The sequence below is a fragment of the Ochlerotatus camptorhynchus genome, unplaced genomic scaffold (assembly GCF_037179485.1).
Source record: "Ochlerotatus camptorhynchus isolate MF236.1 unplaced genomic scaffold, CSIRO-AGI_Acam_v1.1 ptg000326l, whole genome shotgun sequence".
NCBI lineage: Eukaryota > Metazoa > Arthropoda > Insecta > Diptera > Culicidae > Ochlerotatus > Ochlerotatus camptorhynchus.
Window position 1 is genome coordinate 136,494 of NW_027040814.1, and position 23,608 is coordinate 160,101.

General features: G+C 40.6%; 3 protein-coding genes across 3 annotated transcripts; 1 reads left to right on the forward strand and 2 right to left on the reverse strand.

Annotated features, from left to right (window-relative positions):
- Positions 1–2: 2 nt before the first annotated feature.
- On the reverse strand, positions 3–875 carry LOC135708097 (ragulator complex protein LAMTOR3 homolog). Its single transcript, XM_065230041.1, has 2 exons — positions 730–875; positions 3–397 (listed from the first exon to the last, which is right to left on the reverse strand). Exons 1-2 carry the CDS (start codon positions 771–773, stop codon positions 67–69), a joined length of 375 nt encoding a protein of 124 aa, XP_065086113.1. The 5' UTR covers positions 774–875; the 3' UTR covers positions 3–66.
- Positions 876–1,151: 276 nt separating this feature from the next.
- On the forward strand, positions 1,152–2,570 carry LOC135708098 (nucleoporin Nup35-like). The gene is made up of 3 exons (XM_065230042.1): positions 1,152–1,293; positions 1,355–2,181; positions 2,248–2,570. Exons 2-3 carry the CDS (start codon positions 1,364–1,366, stop codon positions 2,390–2,392), a joined length of 963 nt encoding a protein of 320 aa, XP_065086114.1. The 5' UTR covers positions 1,152–1,293; positions 1,355–1,363; the 3' UTR covers positions 2,393–2,570.
- Positions 2,571–10,973: 8,403 nt separating this feature from the next.
- On the reverse strand, positions 10,974–21,880 carry Hou (Houki). The gene is made up of 3 exons (XM_065230031.1): positions 21,658–21,880; positions 21,241–21,463; positions 10,974–11,750 (listed from the first exon to the last, which is right to left on the reverse strand). The coding sequence occupies exons 1-3, from the start codon at positions 21,773–21,775 to the stop codon at positions 11,405–11,407; spliced, it is 687 nt and encodes a 228-aa protein (XP_065086103.1). The 5' UTR covers positions 21,776–21,880; the 3' UTR covers positions 10,974–11,404.
- Positions 21,881–23,608: the final 1,728 nt, after the last annotated feature.

Sequence of the window (23,608 nt, forward strand, 5' to 3'; positions counted from 1 at the left end):
GGTTTAATGAAGAGCTTATAATTTTTTACTTACATAGAGTGATTCATTGAGAGAAAATTCCTTCATTCACGAATCGGTGACGGCCGTTTTGAGTTCCTCCAGCATCGTGTCGATTTGTTGGTCCATTGCTAATATGTGACCAATGTTGCAGTTTTGTGCTCCGATGAATGTCACCACGAGGGGAAGTTTATTCATCTGCACCACTTGATAGTCGGCGTACACGGAGATGATGTTACGGTTCCTCCCGAGCCCAAGTTTGTTAGACTGTTCGGCCGCGAGGGTAAATGTAGACAAAAATGGCGGTTTCATCACAATTTCCGTGGATTTTTCCTTTTCCAGCTTGATAAGAGGCACCCCATCCCGATCGGTCACCATGACGCAGTGTAAGCCGTTGACCCTGAAAACCGTCGACGAGTTGTAAGAGCATTTTAATACGTATGTCTGGATATGGAACGACTATTTTGGTTTTAATTGTTTGATAAATAAAGAGTGAATACACTATAAGAGTGTCATGTCGAAGTCAAGAAGAAATAATGGTTCAGCCTACAAACCATATTCTATATTGCACTGGAATATTCAGTTACCCCAGACTATCTAGGCTTCAGGCACTCTAGCTTATGAGCGATTATCATTTGGGATATTAGAGGTCATTGTTTTTCGAAGCCTCATACGGCAGACAAAAAACCATCTCCCGGACAAGAATCACAAGAGGCTATGTGGAAAACTCACCGTTGCAGCATATTGTGAAAAAACCTTTTCACATCATCCGTCATTTTTTTCGACACAGAATGTTGAACAAACTAAAAATTATGTTTTTCAACGGCTAGCTACTTCAACTGATAACAAGTACAAGAATTTAATGATAACAGCACTGAGCCAACCACACACAAGAGAAGGAAACAAAAATAATACTTTTTGACAGAACAGAATGATCAGCTGAACATCAGTGTTGCCAGTCAGCATTCTTATAAACAGAAGTTTCTGCACCTGATCGCCGGAAACGAGAGATAGGGTACGCTACTATAATTGATTTTGAAATAGTACGTACACCTTCTAGTTCAATGGAACCTTGCTCATTGAGAAAAGAAAACTCAGCGAAAATCGCGCAAGTTTTTTTTAAACTGTCAAACAGATTTTTGTGTGCGGTTGTTTTAGCAGCTCATCCGTTCGGAAAGATTGAATTTCCATTTAGATATATCTGGCGGCAAAAATAAGGTTTTTAGAAATTTCACCGGCTAATGACATAGGAACTTTATCCTGCATTAAACCAAGCGAAGGATTCCAAAAACACAGGTAAGAAGGTTAATGCAAAACTCAATGGCTTCTCTGAAGATAACCTACACGGTCGTTTCAGCAAACAACAATGGAACCAATGGCTTTAGGCAGTCCGAGCGGAAGTCCACTGCCTTCATCGAGCAATTATTTACCGTCGTTCCTTATGGGTGACGCACCGACAACTCCTCGAACCAATACCCTGTCGCCAACCAAAGGCAGAACATCATTGGCCTTCACCCAATCTCCCGTAGGAGGACCGCTAGTCGGACAGACTTTTGACTACGGCGGAAGACCCACCGGATTGCCACAAAAATTCTCTCTAGGCGGAACCAGTCTTAACCAGTCTAGTGCTAATCACAATTCAAGTGTCACAGGGCCACCGACAGTGGGATTATTCGATTCACTCAGAAATGACCAGCAGATCTTCCAGACACCAAGCAAAAACACAACCACAGGACAAGGTGCCCCACCGGCTCCGGGATTCCAGCAGTCGGGAAATGATTCCTACCTGAACCAAAGCGGTTTCAACGTGTCGAGGGTGATGTCCCCGATTCCGATGGCACGGGAACAGGATTTTACTCGCAATGCATCCTTAATGTCACAATCGTACATGAACCTATCGCATTCCGTTCCACAGGGGAATGATCGCTGGATTACCGTGTTCGGTTTTCCACAATCCGCGTCGTCCATGATTTTGTCACACTTTTCTCAGTGTGGGGCGATAATCGAGAAGGTATTTGCCACACAGAACGGGAACTGGGTACATCTCAGATTCACCTCTCGACTCGAATGCGATAAAGCTCTAAACTACAATGGTAAGGTACTCGGGCATAACCTGATGATTGGAGTACAGTATTGCAATGACCCGTCGATTGTGGGGAAGGAAAACTGCGATGAACGAAAAGAGTAAGTTTCAAAAATTTATTGTTCATTTGTCTTCAATGATGGATTTCCATTGCTCTACTTCTTTAGGTATTCCTTGAGTCGCGTGAGGTCATTGACTCACATAGCATACAAAAATGCCCAGCACCCGACTGATGTGGTACCGAGTCCAACGGCACCGAAACGAAGTTCTGGGCTTGTGAATAAAGCCATGGATCTCTTTTTTGGTTGGTAACAGATGCAAAAGGATAAACAACATCTGTACGATATCACTATGGACAAATCACTGACAACTCATGGTAACAATAATTGGTTGGTTGTATGTGTGTTTGTAGTTAGATGATAACGATGTAAGGCAATTGTTTTGTACGCACTTCTATGGATAATGTTGATAAAGGTTACACAATAGTAATCTCACCGTGCCTTCGCAGACAAAGTTGAGAAATTCCTTTTACTGAAAGCATTTAGTTTTCTGCGTGCGGCGGATTTTGCGGCTACACATCATTTCAATAACATAACAGAAAAAAGGCGTGACAGTTGGAAACAAACAATCCGGGCAAAATTGGTGGGTTGTTTTCTCCTGGACCTGGCTTGAACTAGAGAGGGTATCTAGCTTGAACCAAATTCCGTCATGTGGCGTATCCAAGGTGTCCATCAAATGCAATTTTTTAATTCCCGGTTATGAAAAACAATCCAAATTCAGTGGATTGATACATCTGTCATTTAACCGATTCAATCCTACGGGGTCATATAAAGGGTGATACGGTCAAAATTTGGTCAAGGGAAAACGCGTGTAAATCGGTGAAATCGTTTATTTAAAAAATCAAATTAAATTTCTTTTTCAAGTTCAATTAGTATAAAATTCAGGAAAAATATTCAGTTAGGCTTCCGCTTTTCCAAATCCGAATTGCCGGGCCTTACGCTTGACCCCTGCCCTCAGATTTTGTACAGCCACCTTGTCCACCTTCTTCGTCGCAGAAAGCCAGTTTGCCTTGAACTGCTGCTCGCCCTTAGCAGTTTTTTTGGTCTTCTTTAGGTTCCGCTTGACAATAGCCCAGTATTTCTCAATTGGGCGGAGCTCTGGCGTGTTGCAAGGGTTCTTGTCCTTGGGAACCACCTGCACGTTGTTGGCGGCGTACCACTCCATGGCCTTTTTACCGTAATGGCAAGATGCCAAATCCGGCCAAAACAGTACGGAACAACCGTGTTTCTTCAGGAAAGGCAGCAGACGTTTATTCAAACACTCTTTCACGTAAATTTCTTGCTTGACAGTCCCGGAAGCTATGAAAATGCTGCTTTTCAAGCCACAGGTACAGATGGCTTGCCAAACCAGATATTTCTTTGCGAACTTTGACAGTTTCATGTGCTTGAAAACATCTACTACCTTTCCCCTTCCTTTTGCCGTATAAAACTCCTGTCCCGGAAGCTGCTTGTAGTCGGCTTTGACGTAGGTTTCGTCGTCCATTACCACGCAGTCAAACTTCGTCAGCATCGTCGTGTACAGCCTCCGGGATCGCGCTTTGGCCGTCGTATTTTGTTTATCATCGCGATTTGGAGTCACTACCTTCTTGTAAGTCGATAGTCCGGCTCGTTTTTTGGCTCGATGCACGGTTGTAGACGATACACCCAGCTTATTTGCGGCATCTCGGAGAGAGAGGTTAGGGTTTCGCTTGAAACTACCGACAACTCTCTTTGTCGTCTCAGCGGCTTCCGGTTTTCGATTTCCCCCCGATCCAGACTTCCTGGCTGTCGACAAACGTTCCCCAAACACTTTAATTACATTTGTAACGGTTGATTTGGCAACTTTTAGCGATTTTGCCAACTTTGCGTGCGAGTAGCTCGGATTTTCGCGATGCGCGAGCAAAATTTTGATACGCTGCTCTTCTTGCTTGGACGGCATTTTGACAACTCAAGAGTGAATTCCAAAATCAAAATAGGAGCAACATTCTACACACACACACCTTTAAAATGAGGGGTGTTCAGGTTTTTTAAATTCAAAATTGAATGAAATACGTCAAGTTGATATTGACCAAATTTTGACCGTATCACCCTTTATGACCCCTGCCTTACACGACAAGCTGTCAAAAATCACCGTTTTAAAAACAATCATATAATTTCTTCAGCAGAATTGCTCTACAATACGTCTACTTTGCAGAAAAAATAAGGCTTAGTCATTGGGGTTATTTTTTACCTGTAAACACTACATTTTTGATGTTGATGACCTACCCAAAAAACATTCGAAGCAGCATAAGAGCTTATTCAGACAAAAATATGCTTCTTTAGCTAAAAAAAATGCTTATTCGGCCTTTAATCAGTTCAAATTGAATCCTGGTCCAGTCGAGTATTAGTACAAGACACTGACGAAGTCTGCAAATTGTAGACAAAATACGCGTATCTGTCAAGGATAAGCAAATAAGGTAGTGGAATTAAATGGAAATTACTAATCCTTCTCTCTCTCTCTCTTTATACAGTTCAAATTGTTTGTTGGGTGGATCTCTAAAATATCATGGAATAGATCACTTTGTCAAGCAGTTTTGGCGTGACTTTCTACCAGAGATTTCACAAAACAGGACCAACTCTTTACCTAGTCTTTTTTATGGAACGCACACATTTTGGCTACTGTTCGCGTGGTTCTAGAACAAAAATATTAAAATTTTGTTTTATTTCGAAGTTCGAGTGGGTAGTAAACGTCATTTTAACTGCTCGAATAAAGTGGTTAATTACGAATTCACATACAATCAACGATTTTTCTGCAAATAATGAGCTTGAATATGGTAGGTATCTGTACGTTGAAAAAAAAAACATATCAATTCAAGAGACCAGAGTGTGAGAAAAGTAGTACCCATTTTCAAATCATCCTGGAGTTTGGATTTTGAAGTTCTACGAGCCAAATAACATTTTGTGGGGCATAAAGATGTGTTTAAACATATTCATGATTCTCCAAATTCTCCTGGATAGACTTGTGAGTACCGGTCTTCCGGTACTGAGAGGTAGTACCGCTTCGAGAGGGTCTAGTATAAAAGAGGAGCGGATTCAAAACAAACTGCCTTGGCAACCTATGCCTGGGTGGTTTCTAGCAACACTGCCAATGCAATCAAGATAGGCGCTGTTCGATTGGCTCTGGCTTTGACAGCTCGTTTGGCTCAAAACCAGCCAGTCCGCTCCCCTCTTATACCAGACCGTCTCTAGTACCGGTAATATTGTGTGTGGCAGGATTATTTCTCAAAAAGGAATTATACCATCTGTTCTCTGTTTATGGCCGTATGACTGCGCCCATCACGCCACTGACAAGGCCTATACCAACAGCAGCGTTTGACAGTAGGTAGCATGTCCCGGGCTCAAATCGTTTATTTTGCTGTGCTGGGCCCGCTGTCACGGTATAACATGTTGCCTATTTAACACACGGCGGTTCTTTATCCAGGATTCGCTCCTCAAGCCGCTGCCATAAAAAACTAAGTTACACACCTGTGTAGAATCCTTATGGGCGGGTTGCATCGCACTTAAGAGCGGCGCGCTTCGACCGTCACCAAATGAGAATTTAACATAAGCGCGACAATAAGCAAGTTGACTTACGGGTGAGATCAGCAATTATGGAATTTCGTTCGATGATTGTTCAGTAACACATAATGCATACTGTAAGCTCGGTACTCTATTTTACTGAGTTTTAGTCATTCACCGTAAAGCTGTCATTTTACGGAAAATTCAGTACATGCTATTACAGTATTCAGTAGTTTGTCGCTAAAGCTATTGAACATCAGCGGTTTTATTGAAAGTAGCTGAATGTTCGGTATATATGTAAAAAAGATTAACCGAACAGAGAAGCCATGATTAAGTGTGTAGGTACTGCGATCCCGGACCGAAGAAATGACTGGTTTGACGGCGAATGCAAACTGTTATTAGAGGAGAAGAATGCAGCACGGGCAGGCTTCCAAATAGTACAGCCTCGCGACAGTTGGTTTATACATGAATTGACTGTTGCTTTGTGTGCTTTACTACCGCTTGCTACCGTACGTTCAGATCTGAATTCTAAGTGTATTGGCAATAGTGCACGCACGAAAGAATGAAAGCTGTATTAGAACAGTCGCATCTATACCCGATTTGCTAAAATCATCGTGCTTGGAACGTAGTGAACCGAATGGGCTGTATTTATACATTTCTTTATGACCCAGGTTCTCAATGTTTCTGTCGTCATACCAGCCTTCACAAACCGACGACATCCCTCAGCTTACCCAAGTGGCTGTCACGAAAAGGCTGTCACGAAAAGGCTGTCACGAGACATTATATACGATTGATGTACGGCAATGGAGTATGGAAGAAACCCAGAATAATGATCCCGAACAGATATGTCGGCCCGATGTCGGATCAATGTAAGGTCAATTGATGGTCAACGTCGGCCAAATGTCGGGTCGATGTCGGGTAAATTATGTGTTTATGTCGGGTCAATGTCGGGCCAACATCGGGTTGGGGTTTGGTAAAAATCAGGTTGGTGTCTTTCTTTCCTTTATTAAACGTCGGTCTCTGTTCCGCAATCTAGTGCGAATCACCGACGGACATCGATTGCCGTCAATGTGCAGGAAGGCAGCTTCCACACCTGCGTAGGATATCGCACCCATTCAAACACACATGGGCCGGGACCAACGGCTTTACGTGACCAGAGATTTTTATGCCTCAGAAAAATCCCACCGACCTCGGCTGGGATTGAACCCAGACCCATCGGGGTGTTAGAAAGCAGTCACGCTTACCACTACACCACCGGCGCCGGCACAGGTTGGTGTCGGGTAGGCTTATATTTTTCGCCGGAGACCACGCGTTTAAAAAAAAATATCGAATGAAAATTTTGTAATGGGCAGCACGAACGTGATAGCAACCGAACGAGCTCCGGCGCCACACTGGTAGTGTAGTAGCAGTCTTACGACATACAAACAAAATTTCAAAGACAGCAGCAACAAATCGGCAGTTTGACGGACTGCTGGTTGTATGTACGAGGAACGTTACGAATGACCATCCGAGGCTGTCATAGCCGAACGAACAAAATACATGACTAAGAACGAGCTGTCGTGTACTGCACAAGACGGCAACGTTGCATGTCGTATAACAGCCTCACTGTGGGCTGTCGCTTATAGCTCAATCTCAAGGCTGTCGTAGAAAAAAGAATGCGAAAGCCGTTGGAATACTGTCATGAAGCGGTACTTTTGGTATGCCTGAGCACGGGCGAGAATGGTGCAACACTGCACGAGATTGAATGTGGAGCGATATAGACCAAATTCTATGCCGCCGCCTGTCACCATTTGCAAGAGAGTTCGTGGGGCAATACCAGGCGGGATTCATGGGTGCCCGCACTACCACGGACCAAACATTCGCGATTCGGCAGGTTCTGCAGAAATGCCGCGAATACAACGTGCTCACACATTATTTGTTCATCGATTTCTAATCCGCATACGACACATTCGATCGAGATCAGCTATGGCAGATTATGCACGACTACGGATTTGCGGGTAAACTGACGCGATTGGTCAAGGCGACGATGGATCGAGTGATGTGCGTTGTTCGAGTATCGTGAAAAACTCTCGAAGGGGGTTATGGCAAGGTGATGAACTTTCGTGTCTGCTATTCAACATCGCGTTAGAAGGTGTGATCAGAAGAGCTGGAATACGAGTGGCACGATCGTCAGGAAGTCCATCCAGCTTCTTGGCTTCGCCGATGAAATCGACATCATGGCACGGAGCTTTGAGACGATGGCGGGTCTGAAGAGGTTCTAGGGAAGACAATGTTAGCCTCCCATCCCGAGTTCAGATTGACGGTGACGAAATCGTGGAGGTCGATGAGTTCTACGGTAGAGTGCAGATGGATCACGGAACGTAGAGGAGCCGAAAGAACCACGAATTGCACCAGCTGCTGGGAGAACCATCCATCGTCCACATTGCAAAAATTGGGCGACTACGGTGGGCTGGGCCGTCGTAAGAATGCAACACGACGACCCAGTAAAAATGGTTCTAGAAAGCCACCCAACAGGAACAAGAACAAGAGGCGCGCAGCGGGCAAGGTGGGTCGACCAAGTAGAAGGCGACCTGCGGACCCTTCGCAGACTACGAGGCTGGCGAAGTGTGGCCATGGATCGAGTAGAGTGGAGACGACTTCTTCGGGTAGCAGAGGACAACAAGGCCTTAGGCTGATTGGTAAGGTAATTAAGGGAGCCTGTGCTCCCGTTCAGCACGCCTAGTATTTGACAAGAAAAACAAATCCGGTGAAATCGGGAGACACCCTAAAGGGGGAAGCCAAACGAAACTTCCAAATGAAGTTTGATGAGTCTTCCGAGGGGTGTTGGAAGAAGCTTTCGTATGTAGTCAAAGTAGCTTCCAAAAGAAGTAGATATAAACTTCTGTTGGAAAACAGATGAACGAGATGATCCTTTCCGGCGTAATAATACATGTAGAGGAAACTGGTAGAAGCCCAAGGAGACGATTCATAAATGACGTAGCATTTTAGCGGGTAGAGGTCTGCAGAAGTTGGGATTGGCCATGTATTATGTATTGTAAAATACGCTACGAGGGGAGAAGGGGAGGTCTAAAATTGGTCATACATATGCCACGCCTTTTATGGACGGTCCCTAGGATCTTGTTTACGAATTGACAGCTTTTATTTAGGGATTTTTCAAAACGACCTTTTAAAGCAAAAGAAGAGCAAAGCTCAACATTATCAATGAAAACCTGCAAAACTGCGCGAAATTAGGGTGCGTGGTATTTATGGTATTATTTTTCGAAAAAAAATATTTTTCTCGAAAAATTCTTTCTTCGAAAAAAAGTACCGTAAAGTTTCACTAGTAGACAATTCGTTATCAACATTTCATTAGAGTTAAACCGCCTTTGTCTAGTCTACACATACACAGCCAGTACTTGAAAGAATCCTGGAAATGATAGAAATACATCTATCATTTTCTTGTCATTATTAATGCCTGCTGCACATCAAGGATGTGAAACAAACAATAAAGCGGCCAGGCCTACTGTGTAGCGTTTAGTTAATTTGTGTGGAAGTGAATGTTTACCATGTCTACTTAATAAGTATAGACAGTGGTTAACATTTAATCCACAGGTAATCAAAGAGCGGGGACATACCGTACCAACCGCTCCGTATGCAGGATTTGAAAATAGGCTATATAAATCGTTGGGAGTGACAGAGCTAAGAAAGTTAATGTACACTCCTTGGTTGTCCGATCTCCTGGGATGGAACACAGGGTTCGAGCGTACAGTCCTCCCTCCGTACAAGCGTGGACGGCACCGCCCACCCACTGCCATCCCTCAATCGATCCAGCCGACCTCAGTCGAAGGACAACAGAGAGCGGACGTAACCTATACGGAGGGAATGCTGTATTCGCCTAGGTTATAGCGCCCTTGCTCGCTATTCGTTATTCGCTGTCTACAATGAGAAGAAACAATGCATGAACTTACAACACGCCCCGCATACACGTAGTACCGATATAAAATGTATATTGGTACTGCGTGTACACTTCCATCATCAAAGCAATTCCTGCTTTGTAGATGGCACGTATTTAGTAGGATGTCTCCTAAAAAAATAGGATGTCTAAAATCCATAGGATGAAAGTTAAGTCTCATCCGAATCAAATGATTCCAAATGCTACGGATTCATAGAAATTAAGTTTAAATAGATAAAAGTAAAAAAAAAGGAACAATCTCACCAAATCAATCCAAGTGAATCCTTTGCAAGCAGCTCTGTCACGTTTGGTGTAGTGGTTCCGATCATAGACCCGCTTTACGGGGATCAATCCTCAGGTTTAATATAGTCAATTGCTCCTTGACGCAAACACGAAGTGACCGCTCATAAAATCATACAACGCATAAATAAACTGAACTTAAAAACTATCACTCGCGATGCCACAAATTTCTGGAGCGGGAGCATAAGCGAAATCTAATTACAACTTCACAAAAGTCGAGAAAAAACGGAGCAAAAATTGACGGCTGAAAATTTGCCATGTCTTTCTTCTCATTAGAGTTAAACCGCCTTTGTAAACAATAATTCAGATAAAAATATTGAGGTCTATTCTGCGCTGCGATTGAGGTAAAGTGACTCACTGTCACGAGTGAGGTGATAAAAGTCACCGCGAGTGAGGTGACTCTCCGTGCAAATCAAATGGAGAGTCACCTCACTTGGGTGACTTATCGCCTCACTCGCGGCACAGAATAGGCCTCAATAACTAGCTCAGGCTCAGTGCCCTACGTACCTGTTGTTAGTTTGTGTGTCTTTTATTTTTGTGAAATCGGTGTTTGAGGTCAATTTTGGCAATGTATGTGTACACACTTAGATTTTTTGCCGAGATGGGCACCACCGAGCAGCTCGGCATTTTATTTTGCTGGAAATTCAGCAAAAAATATGTTTGTTAGCTGAGATCTCGGCAAAATTCCCGTTTGTTAGCTGAATCTCGGCAAGTTTTTCACTGAGATCCAGCAAAATAAAATGCCGAGCTGCTCGGTGGTGCCCATCTCGGCAAAAAAATCTAAGTGTGTAGTATTAAATCAGGTTTACCCATATAGAGATTACTGACGTTTTTCGTACGCACACGTATACGCAAAATGTTTTCATCGGAAAAAAAAACTTCATAGCGAAAAATTTTCCCGATGATAACAAATCACTGACACAATCACACTTTAGCAATCTCTATGGTTAAACCTGATTTAAGGCTTGAGCAGAGTGGAAGAAATCGGCCATAAGAAGCATGTTTAAGCTGTCAAAATTTTCAGTAAATATTCGTCGTTCAGTAATTAAAGTTGCAGGATTTTAGTAAAATAGAAGAAAAATAAACATTGAAACCCGAAAAATGTCCTTATTGTATATTTTGCATTTCTTTTTTCATTGACAAGTGTATCTGCATTAGTTGAGACAGTCGTACTTTCTTCATTAGAGTGTTGGGCGCTACTTGGCAGCAGCAAAGGGGACAAATGAAAACATTACAATCTAATTAACCTTTATCATCATGATCAGGTTTCATTTGAGATAAATATACAACTAAAACAAACCTATAATTCAATGATCTAAATAGACAAAAACACTACCTCCCTGTACAGAAAGAATTTCACTGATCTATCATGTATTATTTTACTTGCAAAGGCCTTTGATTTTTCCACAAATAATCAAATGACCTTCATCTAATCCAAGGTTTGAAGAAAAAAAGCACGACTGTTCAGTATTGTTACACATAAGTATGTATATATATTAATTCCTTTTTTCGCCGTCTTTATTTAGGATCAATAGTAGCCGTCGCTAGATCGATCATTTTCGGATACTTCACATTCTTCTTGTCAAGTTCGGCTTGAGCCCAAAGGATCAGCTTAAGCACGTTAATCATCCGTGGACTCGACTGTTCCTGGTGTTCCATCTTGAGGATAGCTGCGTTAAGTTCACTGGCCACCTTCTGTCGGTGCGTTTGATCGAGTAGATCGGCAAATGGGCTGTTTTGGGGCTTCTCGAAAGCCAACAGTGCAAGAGTTCGCTCCAACTCGTTCAACACCTCCGGGTTACTTTCGCCTGCTTCGGAAATCTGTGTCTGCGCAAAGGTGAGTGCCTCTTCAATTTTTCCAGCCCTGTATTGAGAAACATTATGGTCAATAACACAGTTCAACAAGAATTTTTCCTAAGGATGAAATCATGAATCTTTAGTAAATTGGAAATCGTCAAATCTGATGCTGTAACCAGGTTAGTTTTGTGCAGCACAGCGTCTGCAGGTTCTTGTGATTTAGATTATTTAACAGGAGTCAGTATTTTTTACTTGGTTTTTGAATTGCTGAAAAAGTCGGTGAAAATTCAAATGGCCGTTATCCGCAAGGAATTTATAAAATTGACAAATTTTTTTTTTCTATCATTACATGGGGTTAAAAGAACTAAGTATGTACAAGTTCGGAATAAATTTTCTCATTGTTGAATTTTCCACATATTTTAAAACTTTTACCGAATTCAGAAGCTCAGTAAAACCTTATTGACTAACTTAGTGTGTAGCCAGAGCCTTGTGCTGGCCTTGTGTCATGTTCAACTTTCTAGCCAAGTGCATTCACGCTCTAGAATAACATTAAAACAAAAATTCTGCATTCCCGATACTTCCACCACCCGTTTAGGTTCATACATTTAACATAGTTTAAAAAATAAAAAAAATCTGACCCTCTGCGTAATTAGTAAGAACAAAAAGTGATTGATACAATATAATCAAACGTATCATATATATGGCTGGTTATTTACTGGACAATACGTTGGTACTTCAAGTATCTGCAGGTATAAAATAGGGGAGTACTACAAAAGGCCGAATCACAGAAGGCCGAATAACAAAAGGCCGAAATACACAAAAGGCCGAAATACACAAAAGGCCGAAATACACAAAAGGCCGAAATACACAAAAGGCCGAAATACACGAAAGACCGAATCACAGAAGGCCGAATCACGAAAGGCCGAATCACAAAAGGCCGAAAACACAAAAGGTCGAAAAAGCTCGGGAAACCGACAAAGTGGACACAAAGACGGTCCACTTTGTCGCTTTCCCGATTCGGCCTTTTGTTAATTTGTTTTTAATAAATTAAATTACATTATTAAAGTAAAGTTACAATAATTTTTATTCTGCATCTTCAAAATAAAATGTAATTGAAGCTACTTAATAGCCATTCGATTTCCGTAATGAAAAAAAAACTTAAAATTTGGGTAAAGTTAGTTTTATGTTTGTTTGAGTGTTTAACGACGATTTAATGACAAGATGGCTTCGTTTTGTGTGAATGCGAACAATTGAACGAGGTGACTCAGTTGTAAGAGCAGACATGCTTCAGATGCTAAATGGGAGAGAAAGTGATAGTTAGCTTTATTTTTCCAGATGTTTGACTATGCAATGACGATGATGGCTTCGTTCAAGATGAAATTCAATATGGGAGGTATTCTCAAATCGAAAATCGTCATTAGCAGCGATAGTTCTCTTGGTCCGTTTTGCTGAACGTTCTACACACTTAGTTTTTTCTACCGAGGTCGGCTGTGCAAATCTCGGCAAAAACAGTTTTACTGAGATCTCAGCAAACATTTCATTTGTTTGATGAGATTCAGCAAAGCATTATCCGAGACTCAGCAATCAAATGTCACTTTTGCTGAGATCTCAGTAAAACTTTTTTTGCCGAGATTTGCACAGCCGAGCTCGGTAGAAAAAAACTAAGTGTGTAGTAACACACATTCAACTGCTTGCGCAACTCGCTACCCAATCAGAATGTTGCGTAAATAAACCGTTCAACTCTATCGCATCTCTCATTTCCTTACCGTTCTCTTACTCGCAGCTTACCACTTACTGGTTTTTCCCAAAAAGTCAGCAAGTGAGAACACCTCTATATCTAATTTCATCTTGGCTTCATTTTTTGTGAATGCAAACCATTTAACGAGCCGAGTCAGTTGTGCGAGCAGAAAGGCTAACAGATTGTTTGGATGCGATTTTCAACAAATTCGGTTTTTGATAAATTTTCGGTCTTTTTGGTTTTCGGTCTTTTCGATTTTCGGCCTTTTGTGGTACCTTAGAATATTTTCGGCCTTCTGTACGGGTCCCATAAAATAGACTTCAATGTGGTCCTTAGTTCAGTAATTTTTATCCCTACCTCCCCTAATAAAAAATAACCATAAACGAACGATAACCCAAATCATTGAACTATTCCACAAATGGTTTGGATGATACACAGAACACGTCGTTAAGCAAATTAACCATACAATTTTTATTAGGGTCCCTCCTAACTAAAGCAAAGGTTGGGTAATCAACCACGGTGGGACTTTGGTTGTATGTGTTTGTGTTATGCTGACAGGGAAGTGGAGGCTCCTCTCTCTGGAGGGCGCAGCCCATCCGAGCGCCTGTTCTCCATATTAAAGGCGACTGAAAACAATTTCAGTGGCTCACAATGTGGTGTTCTATATGCACTTCCACAGATATTAATTGAGAGCTGTCTATGCCAGTCAATGCATGAATTTGTATATTGTGTGACAAGTATAATCATATTCAGAGGCGCGCGTGCTTCATTTGTTTACCTGTGCACCAAACTTGGTTCGTTATAGTTTACCACCACATATTACTTTTTGTTTTATTTTTCAATGCTCCATGAATTCGAGGGACATATTCTCAATTACTATATTAATCAAAACCTAACGTAACATTTGAAGGGCCTATCATCTTGTGTAAACAAAACTTGTATGGCCCTTTTCTCGCTAACCAAAGTAGGAAGAATTGCAAAACTTAACTAAGGGAAATGGCTCTAATGTTGGCCTATGTATCTAAGATTGGGCCCATCGCTAAAAATCTGTTATTTATCAATTTTATCTAGATGAACGCGTCATTGGGACGGTACTAATGGATATTTTTGGTCGCTATTGAAAATTTAGTCGATTGTTGAATTTATGTATGGGCCCAAATTAAGAGCATTTAGACCGACATTACATCCATTTCCCCTAATTTTCGTTTTTATCACAAGGCTAACTCTTTTGACTGAAGTGTAATGAAGCATATCCGTCAAACACTTCCGAAAACATTTTTTGATACAAAACAGTGTCAAAATCTTGAGAAAATTCATGAAGTCTACTGGTTAGCAAACTTGAATTAATCAACTCTTTATTCATCAGAACAACGCTATCAGAATGAACCAGGGAAACTCATAAGTTTTGACAGGCGCGCCGGCGCAACCATCGGTAATTGAGAGATTTACAACTGACAAAAGAGTGAGAGCGAAGTTTTGCGTTCTCTTTCTCCATTACTCTCTTTGCCAGCAATCAGATATCCAAGTGCACAGCGAGAAATGCACGCTTTCGGCACCAATACATCACAAATTATCTTCTAATTTAAACTCACACATTCAAACCGGCCTGTAAGTGTGATACACGTCCAAAGCGTACCAATGACATTTATATAAGGTCTGGGCCAAAGGGCTTATTGGTGTTAGTGAAAAGTGCAAATGTTTAGTGGTGTTCGTATTTTATTGCAATGTGTATCTTTTTACACGAAACAGTTGTCGGCAGTGACGTATTTCTATCTGTTCTCAGTATGTTGGCAGTGACGTATTTCTATCTGTTCGCAGATGTTCAGTAATGTTACCAACATTTTGCTTCTAACACCAGCAAGCTGCCTGTTGGCCCAGACCTTATATAAATGTCATTGAAAGCGTACCAGACTGCTAATTCCGTGTTGCTCCCGTTTTACGCGTGACTTCTAAAAGTTTCAATTACAACTAGTGGTACAAACCGAAAATTTGTGGTATGTTTCAAGAGGTGATAGAAGGTCTGCTTGGCTTACATCAGGCATTTAACCATTCACAAACTTGCTTAAGGGATTAGGCAGACCATCCAAAATGAATTTAATCCTTTTTGAAACAAACCAAGGTCGAAGATTTAATTGAGCCACACTATAAAATCGTGTATTCATGGTCACTTGTGGTCTGGAGTAAAGAAGTACAGCTATAATGTGACCATAAAATCTATGAAAATCTAAACGCATTTTGTTTTAAATTATTTACACCTGTGTCGTGCACAGGTTGCACATGTGGACGCGACGCCACTGATATATGCCCAAAAATAGACTATCTGAGGCCCTGAGGAACATAAAACTGCAAGTTGCTTGATGTTGATATTGATAATATCGGAGAATAATTTCATCTACCGCAGTGCGAATATAGATTCGGACCACTACTGTGTTACCAGACCTATAACGTATATACGTTATCTCCGCGGGCCTCAGATACAACGTATGCTTCGTCTAATTTAACATAGCAATTGCAATGCAAAGTTAGACGAGTCCATTTTCCCCCCCTTATACAACGTATAGGGGAACTAGGGACAAGAAGATCACCCTAACGATAGGGCGATTCCGTGAATATTTAAAGGAGTTTGTTCGCCGAATGGTAAGTTTATAGCCTTGTCTCCATGTATTATCATTGAAATTAAAATTGAACCCCATAAAAACACATTAATGTTTTTTTTTACAAAATGTCATGTCGTACCTGCTTAAACTTTATTTTAGAGATTTTTAGTCTTAGGCTACTTCATTTCTTGTGAGGCAAAAGGGCCATAGGTCTAAAATGAAGTGAAACTGATAAATGTTCATTTATAAACAACAAATTACGATTCTTAAGTATGCCAGCAACTGCTTTTATTGTTTATTCCACAAAAAAATATTGACTTATCCACATGGTATATATTGATATATATTGATAAAAATATAAACCATGTGCGTCAAAGAATTCAAATGAAAACTATGGGCCGTATGAATAAAGAGAGTTTACTTTACTTTCCCGTGCTTTTCTTTCGGGAAAAGTAAAGTAAACGCTTTTATTCATACGACCTTATGTTTGATACTATTTTATTCAGTTTGTTTTCCAAAATTTCACGAAAACAATGTATATCGGAAACATAAATGCCCCATTGTGCTAATTATTGAACATTTTTATACAATTTTATACATAAGTGGCAGTCTTGCCCCGTATAAAGTTTATTTTTAGGAATATAATTTTCGATCAATTTAAAGAAAATATTTAATAATTTCAGGCGTAACATTTGATAACGGCACAAAACCTTTGTAAACAAAAGATGTAAGGTCCCTTTTACACGCGAACCGAAGAACGCCCACGGAAACCAACAACATCATCGGGTGGGGGAAATTTTCCCCTTTCCGATAATTGTATTGGTTTGCGTGGGCGTACTTCGGTTCGCGTGTAGAGGACCTTACAACTTTTGTTTACAAAAGTGTTTGTGCCGTTATCAAATGTTACGCCTGATTTATTGTTATTAATGTTTCAATCAACCTATCAATAGTGACGTCTCAATGCAGAAATTGTGAAGAAAATAAATTGGAAATTCCGAAAACTTTGCTTTTCAAGACATCACCACAAAATGATTTTTGTATTTTTTTTACGGTTTCGATTCGGACAGAAGTTTCTAGAATGCTTCATAGGAATACCATGCATTGATTCATGGTGAGATAGGATTGAAATGTTTCATTTTCAAGATATATTGAGGGTGGCACTCTTGTCTCGGGTTACCTTCTTGCCCCTAGTTTCCCTATTCGTTATGAGTTAGGTAAGACAGTAGCTAGTTGCATGCGCTCAAAACTCTCGACGGTACACGGGTCGAAGTCGAACGTCGCGACCCAGCAATGAGCAGTTACAGGACGACGGAGCTGTCCAGAAATACGCCCAGCAGCAGAGAGCAACGCTGCCAACTAAAGAGCAACTTGGTGTAGCTACTCTTGAAGATGACTGGAGGGACATCCGATCCGCCATAGGTAGCACCAAGATCTCTCAAGACTCAGGTTATGTGAATTGTACAGTTTGTAGACATACGCTAAGATAAAGAGCAGACAACACATGCGTATAGATTTTAATTCAGCATGTGATCCAGTCGCTGATTGGTTGATTTTGAAGACTCCTAGCATACACTCTGAAAAATCGTCACGTCCGATTTACGTGAAAACATAGGTGGTTTTCGTCCACCCTATTTTCACGTAACTTTTACCGGAATTGCACTTAGCCGATCAAAATTCAGTTTCAATTATCTACGTAATTATTCAGGTAAATAAGACCTGATTTCCACGTACTTCATACGTGAAATCGGGGTGAAAACTACTGGAAAATTGGTAACTTTTACGTGATTTTCCTTTTTGTTTGAAATGCTTTTCACATCATTTGTACGTGAATTTTGAATGAGAATAATGGAACTTATATGTAGAAGCACTGGTTAGAGACGAACCAGCCTAGGGCTGAAAGTCTCTTTAATAAAGTAATATTATGCAATTTCATCGGGCAGATATAAATTCCACGTGTTTATATTAAGACTATACGTTCTTTTGCCTGTGTGTACTTGGTAGGTGGAAATGTTCATGAGATTTCTTCATTTCTGTCAAAATATTAATAGCTGCTGATGCCACCGTCTGAAATTATAAACCTAGAAAAAGGCTACATATAATCATAAAGAAATTAATGTAAATAAATCAAATTACCGTCCAATATTTGTAGCAAGCTACTGGGAAATTATGATTTTTTGAGGTGTTCTTCCACCACGCTTGGTGACCCATATTGACTTTTTTTTTGCGTACCTGAAAATCACGTAAATCTCGTTACGCGGAAATATCGAAGTCCCAAACACACAAACACAAATACACTAAATCTGTTTACGTGAATATACGGTCGATTTCACCAACATTTTTAGTGGACATGACGTGTAATGCAGGTCAAAGTTACTAACGTCACGTAACATTTGAAATTTTCTAAATTCAGATCAGTTACGTGATATTTCACGTAAATCGGACGTGAAGTTTTTTTAGAGTGTAGAGGTAACTCTAAGACTAGTAGGTCCCGAAGAAACGTCACCGACAAACCGACATGAATGACCATAGTAAAAATAATAAAATTTCTGACCAAAGCACACTACTGACATCTGGCTCTGTGTTCGCGGGAAATATTTAGATAAGCCATGAACCTGCATGCAAAAGTTATGAATTGGTTCGTGTCTGATCTATTCTGGCCAATTTTTTTTTATCTAGATCAAAAAATCCTATGGTTTTGACAGTTCGGATCACTGCACATTTGAATCGGCCGTTTACGATTTTCGGGCATAAGTCAGAATTAAGTGTGATGTCGGTTTGTCGGTGGAAACGTGCTCAACTTTTTGGCTCAGCTCTGGTACTATCTTCGATCCCAAGCTAATCGATTCACCCCTCGAAACATAGGAAAATCCACTAACCCCTAATTTCATGTGTCAAACTTTCATAGCAAATCAAAACAAACAGAGTGTAGTACTAGAATTTGGACTAGAATGGGGTACGTTAATCGATTTGCTTGGGACCAATAGGCTAGTCAAGTAGTGAGCCAATTTAAAATCGTTAGTTTCGTATTGATTGTTGCTCCTAGTGTGTGCAAAACTGCCATCGGGTAGTTTTGAAGTTGGCCATGTTGCGTTCTATCATTGTTATTTTTCCGCGTAGTAAAGTTCTTGCTTTAAGCGTAAAAACCAAACAAAGCATAAAGAGTAAAGTTGCAGCAGTAAATCGCATCCTGATAATCACTTCTATCGATTCCCGATGATTCCGATAGCGCACAAGAAACGGATTCGTAACAACAGGAAACATGGACGTAACGAAGGCCAACTAAAAGAAGCCAGTTGACTTTCCCTACGGTGCTACCACAAACGAAGTGACAGACGACTAACTGGCGAAGAAATCAATTAAAATAATGTGGTTCGCTGTAATAGAAATTTATTAGAAGCTTGTGCCATCAGCCACAAGATGGACTAGTATTTTTGTTCTGATTTGAACAAAGTTGATTTTGTGTGCAATGATTTTTGACAGTGTGCAAGAAGAGTATCATTTTGTAATTTTTTATGCATTTCAGTTTTGAGTAGAGTGAAAAACATAGAAACAAAACATTCTAGTACATTTGGTGAAAATGCTAGTACAATCCAGTAGTAGTGTTGCCATGTGGTACACTGAAAAATTGCAATAGCAGGTTCGTCACCAAAGTTTTCGAGCCGCTCCGTCTGTCACTTTGTTTGTGGTGCTACCATAGAGGTAATTCTAAGACTAGAAAGTCACGAAGAAACGTACTCATCTTTTTGGCTCAGCTCTGGTAATCTCTTCGGTCCCAAGCTAATCAATGCACCCCTCGAAACATAGGAAAATCCACGAACCCCTCATGTAGTACTAGAATTTGGACTAGAATGGGGTACGTTAATCAATTTGCTTGGGACCAATAGGCTAGTCAAGGAGTAAGCCAATTTAAAATCGTTAGTTTCCACCGGTTGGTGCTACTGTGTTACCTGACCTATTATAGCAAATGTATAAATATGGACCAATTAGGTCTGTGGGAAAGAAAAAAAAAACAAATGTGCGTTGTGCTCGATGGCCTCGGATGCAACGTATATCTCGTCTAATTTAACATAGCATAATGAATGTAAAATTAGACGAGTTCATGTTCCCCCAGTACTACGTACACACAAACAGCAAAAATTATATCAATAAAAATAATGCATTAGCGGCGCCGGGGTGTAGTGGTAAGCGTGATTGCCTCTCCTCACCCCAAAAGGCCTGGGTTCAATCCCAGTCGGTGCCGCCGGGATTTTCTGAGGCATAACATCTCTGATCACGCCTTCCTTCGGCGATCAGTTTTGGAGAAGGTTGTCCCAAAACTGATCGCCGAAGGAAGGCGTGATCAGAGATGTTATGCCTCAGAAAATCCCGGCAAGCGAGTTTAAGAAAATGAAGCAATAAATTAACCACTTCATTCGAGCAGTTAAAATGACGTTTACTACCACTCGAACTTTGAAATAAAACATTATTTTGAGATTTATTCTTCTAGAACCTCGAGAAAAGTAGCCAACATTTGTGTGTTTCATAAAAAAATAGAAATTATGTGGTCCAGTTTTGTGAAATCGCTGGTAGAAAGTCACGCCAAAACTGCTTGACTAAGTGGTCAATTAATCAAATCATTCTAGCAGTTTTAAATGTCGTTTTCTACCACTCGAACTTTGAACCAAAAATTATGATTTTTTTCCTTGATTTGTTTTTCGTCGATCTTGTTTTCCGTGCCGAGCACCAATGCTACCGACGCCAGGGAGGCAGCTCCCACACCTGGGACCCTACCTATCGACCCATCAACTCATGAACCGGGGACCAACGACTTTACTTCCCTTTCTAAGGAAGGCGTGATCAGAGATGTTATGCCTCAGAACAGCCCGGCGGCGCCAACTGGGAAGATAGGTAATCACGCTTACCCCTACACCACCGGCGCCGCTAAAATTATGATGATGACTTTTTTCAATCGCTGGTAAAAACTAACAAGGACTTGCTTGACCTCATAAAAGGTTCTACCAGCAGGGTATCGTAGTCTAAATAAATTACAATTACAATTACGGAAACACAAAGTATCCACATGCCAAAATTGAGCTCTCAAGGACGTTGTTTACCCTCTGACGGTAATAGGTTAAGGTATTGCCGAAGCCAACTTTTCCCCTATGTAAACCATCAAAATATAAAAAACGGAGACAGTTAATGTATCCCTAGCAAGCAGTGTTTCACCTCGACTAATTACTCACCGGATAAGTTCGATGAGATGCAACTGCTGGAGATGGAAGTAGAGGTAGCGATCGTTGTCGAGCAGTTCCGGGTGCAGTTGGTTAACGAGATGTGTTGCCTCCTGTATTCTTCCATTCTGCACGGCTTCCCGTATTAAAATTCTGTTGTCAAGCGAGCTCAAGTCTACCGAAGGTTCCACCCCAGATTCTGCTTGGAACTTTTCCGCTGCCTCCTTGAATCCCTCTACAAGTTACGATGAAGATGAAGCAATATGAAATTATACAACAGTGATCAATATTGTTCGCTCAGTTTTCCATTGTTCCGATTTTGGTATAATTTTGCGACATGTTACTCGACAACAAAAGAAAGTTACGGAAGAAAACAAACGTAGCAGAAAGGGAATGGTGATCTTTTATGAATTTTGCACTCTCTTTTACCTGTGACCAGATAATTCATTATCAGTTTGTTGATGTCATCTTGTTTAAAAGGGAACGTTTCCAATCGAGATTGCCACTCTTCCCGAGATATTCCTTCGTTTTTATCGTTACAGCTCATTTTTTGGGATTGTTATTCTTTAAGATATTTTTATTCGCAAAGTAAATACGCACAGTCCACACAACATACAACTTTTTGTGACGAAAAATGATTTTTTTGCTCTTTCGATTTCTGACAGCTTTGCCACTCGCCGATGTCGCAAGTCGCAAGCCAAAGCAAAAGCGCAAAAAGCAAAGTACAGAGTTGCCAGATTAACTCATAAGTGGTCAATGAATACAGTATCCTTCTGCTAATCCAACATGAGTATTCCGACCCGCATAAACGCGAACCATAACCTGACATTACCGAAAATTGTTAAAAATTGTGTATAATCCCTGCAAACTTCAACTGAAATGGTTAAGGAACTTTACATGAACGTTTTTGCGACATGTCACAGCAAAAAAAAAAATGTAATTTCGATCAACGTAATTCAAGCTGATGTAATAGCAAAAAGTAGATACAATATTATATCAATGGATGTAATTTTGTTCGAAAAATCGATGTACATCGTACAATGTGATATTACAAAACCGATGGATTGACCTGGTTGCAGCAGTTTCGATGTAATATTCAACAACTTTTTTTGCTGTGTAGGGAAAATGGATGTAATGTCGGCCTAAATGCCCCTAATTTGGGCCCATACATAAATTCAGCAATCGACTAAATTTTCAATAGCGACCAAAAATATCCATTAGTACCGTCCCAATGACGCATTCAAATAGATAAAATTGATATAGCAGATTTTTAGTGATGGGCCCAATCTTATAGGCCATATAGGCCAACATTAGAGCCATTTCCTCTTATGGTTTTTTGGAAGTGAAATGCATTGAACCAAACAAAACTTTAGTTGTATTTAAACAAACAATTCTGGTTGATATTATATTGCATTTTGTTGTTTCAATAATACTTATTCATATAAATTCAAAATAGTATTCTTTTTGTTTTAATAAGCCACTTTTCAACTGCAACTATTGTAAAAATAACAATATTCTATTATTAAGCCAACAATAGTTCATTTTAATTTAGCATTTATTTGCTGTGTCCATTCCCCGGGCCATGAATGCAAAAATAACTACCAACCATTCCCTCGGTTTCACCCGAACAAAAATGTAAACAATAACAAAACTTGTGAATTTCGGGAAATAAGTGCAAAATTTCCGAAAATCTTGAGACTTGAGGTAAGTAAGTATGCTGCAGTTGCTAAATATAATCAATTTTCTGTTTTTTTCCTTGATTTTTTTCCGTCGATTTTGTTTTCAGTATTAATTACCAATGCTCCTGACGCCAGGAAGGCAGCTCCCACACCTGGACCCTACATATCGACCCATCAACTAATCAACCGGGGACCAACGGCTTTACTTCCCTACCGAAGGATGATCAGTGAAAAAGAAAACAAAACATAAAAAAATTGGCCATATTATTTCCGGAGTGATTTGAGATTTGGGCGTAATTGCATTTGTAAACAAATACGTCAATCACCGATTTCTCGCGAATAAAAGCTCAGTGTGTACGTTGTGCCTGCGGGCCCCGGATACAACGTATACTTAGTCTAATTTAACATACCATTTGCAATGCAAAATTAGCTGATTCATTTTACGCCGGATACAACGTATATTCGTTATGAGTCAGGTAAGACGGTAGCTCTCATCGAAGAGCGCTTGTACGTACAGCGGAGCAGAACAGAAAGATTTTGGAAAATCGGATAAAAGCATACCCAATTTTCAAGAAGAAGAAGTTCTCTTTTGTTTGGGCTTCGTAGTCGTGCGGTTAGCGGTGTAACGGGTGTAACCCGTCGTTCAGGCGGATTGTGAGTACCACGATTCCCGCTTCAGATGGAATTTTTCGGAATCTGAA

What these genes read in the sequence shown, in the direction of transcription:
- LOC135708097 (XM_065230041.1), bottom strand. Translation starts at nt 773, where the DNA reads ATGACGGATGATGTGAAAAGGTTTTTTCACAATATGCTGCAACG. An exon ending in TTTCACAATATGCTGCAACG is followed by an intron (nt 398 to 729) that starts GTGAGTTTTCCA and finishes GACGGTTTTCAG; the next exon opens with GGTCAACGGCTTACACTGCG.
- Hou (XM_065230031.1), bottom strand. Translation starts at nt 21,775, where the DNA reads ATGAGCTGTAACGATAAAAACGAAGGAATATCTCGGGAAGAGTGGCAA. An exon ending in AATGAATTATCTGGTCACAG is followed by an intron (nt 21,464 to 21,657) that starts GTAAAAGAGAGT and finishes CGTAACTTGTAG; the next exon opens with AGGGATTCAAGGAGGCAGCG. An exon ending in CATCTCATCGAACTTATCCG is followed by an intron (nt 11,751 to 21,240) that starts GTGAGTAATTAG and finishes TTCTCAATACAG; the next exon opens with GGCTGGAAAAATTGAAGAGG.
- LOC135708098 (XM_065230042.1), top strand. Translation starts at nt 1,364, where the DNA reads ATGGAACCAATGGCTTTAGGCAGTCCGAGCGGAAGTCCACTGCCTTCA. An exon ending in AACTGCGATGAACGAAAAGA is followed by an intron (nt 2,182 to 2,247) that starts GTAAGTTTCAAA and finishes CTACTTCTTTAG; the next exon opens with GTATTCCTTGAGTCGCGTGA.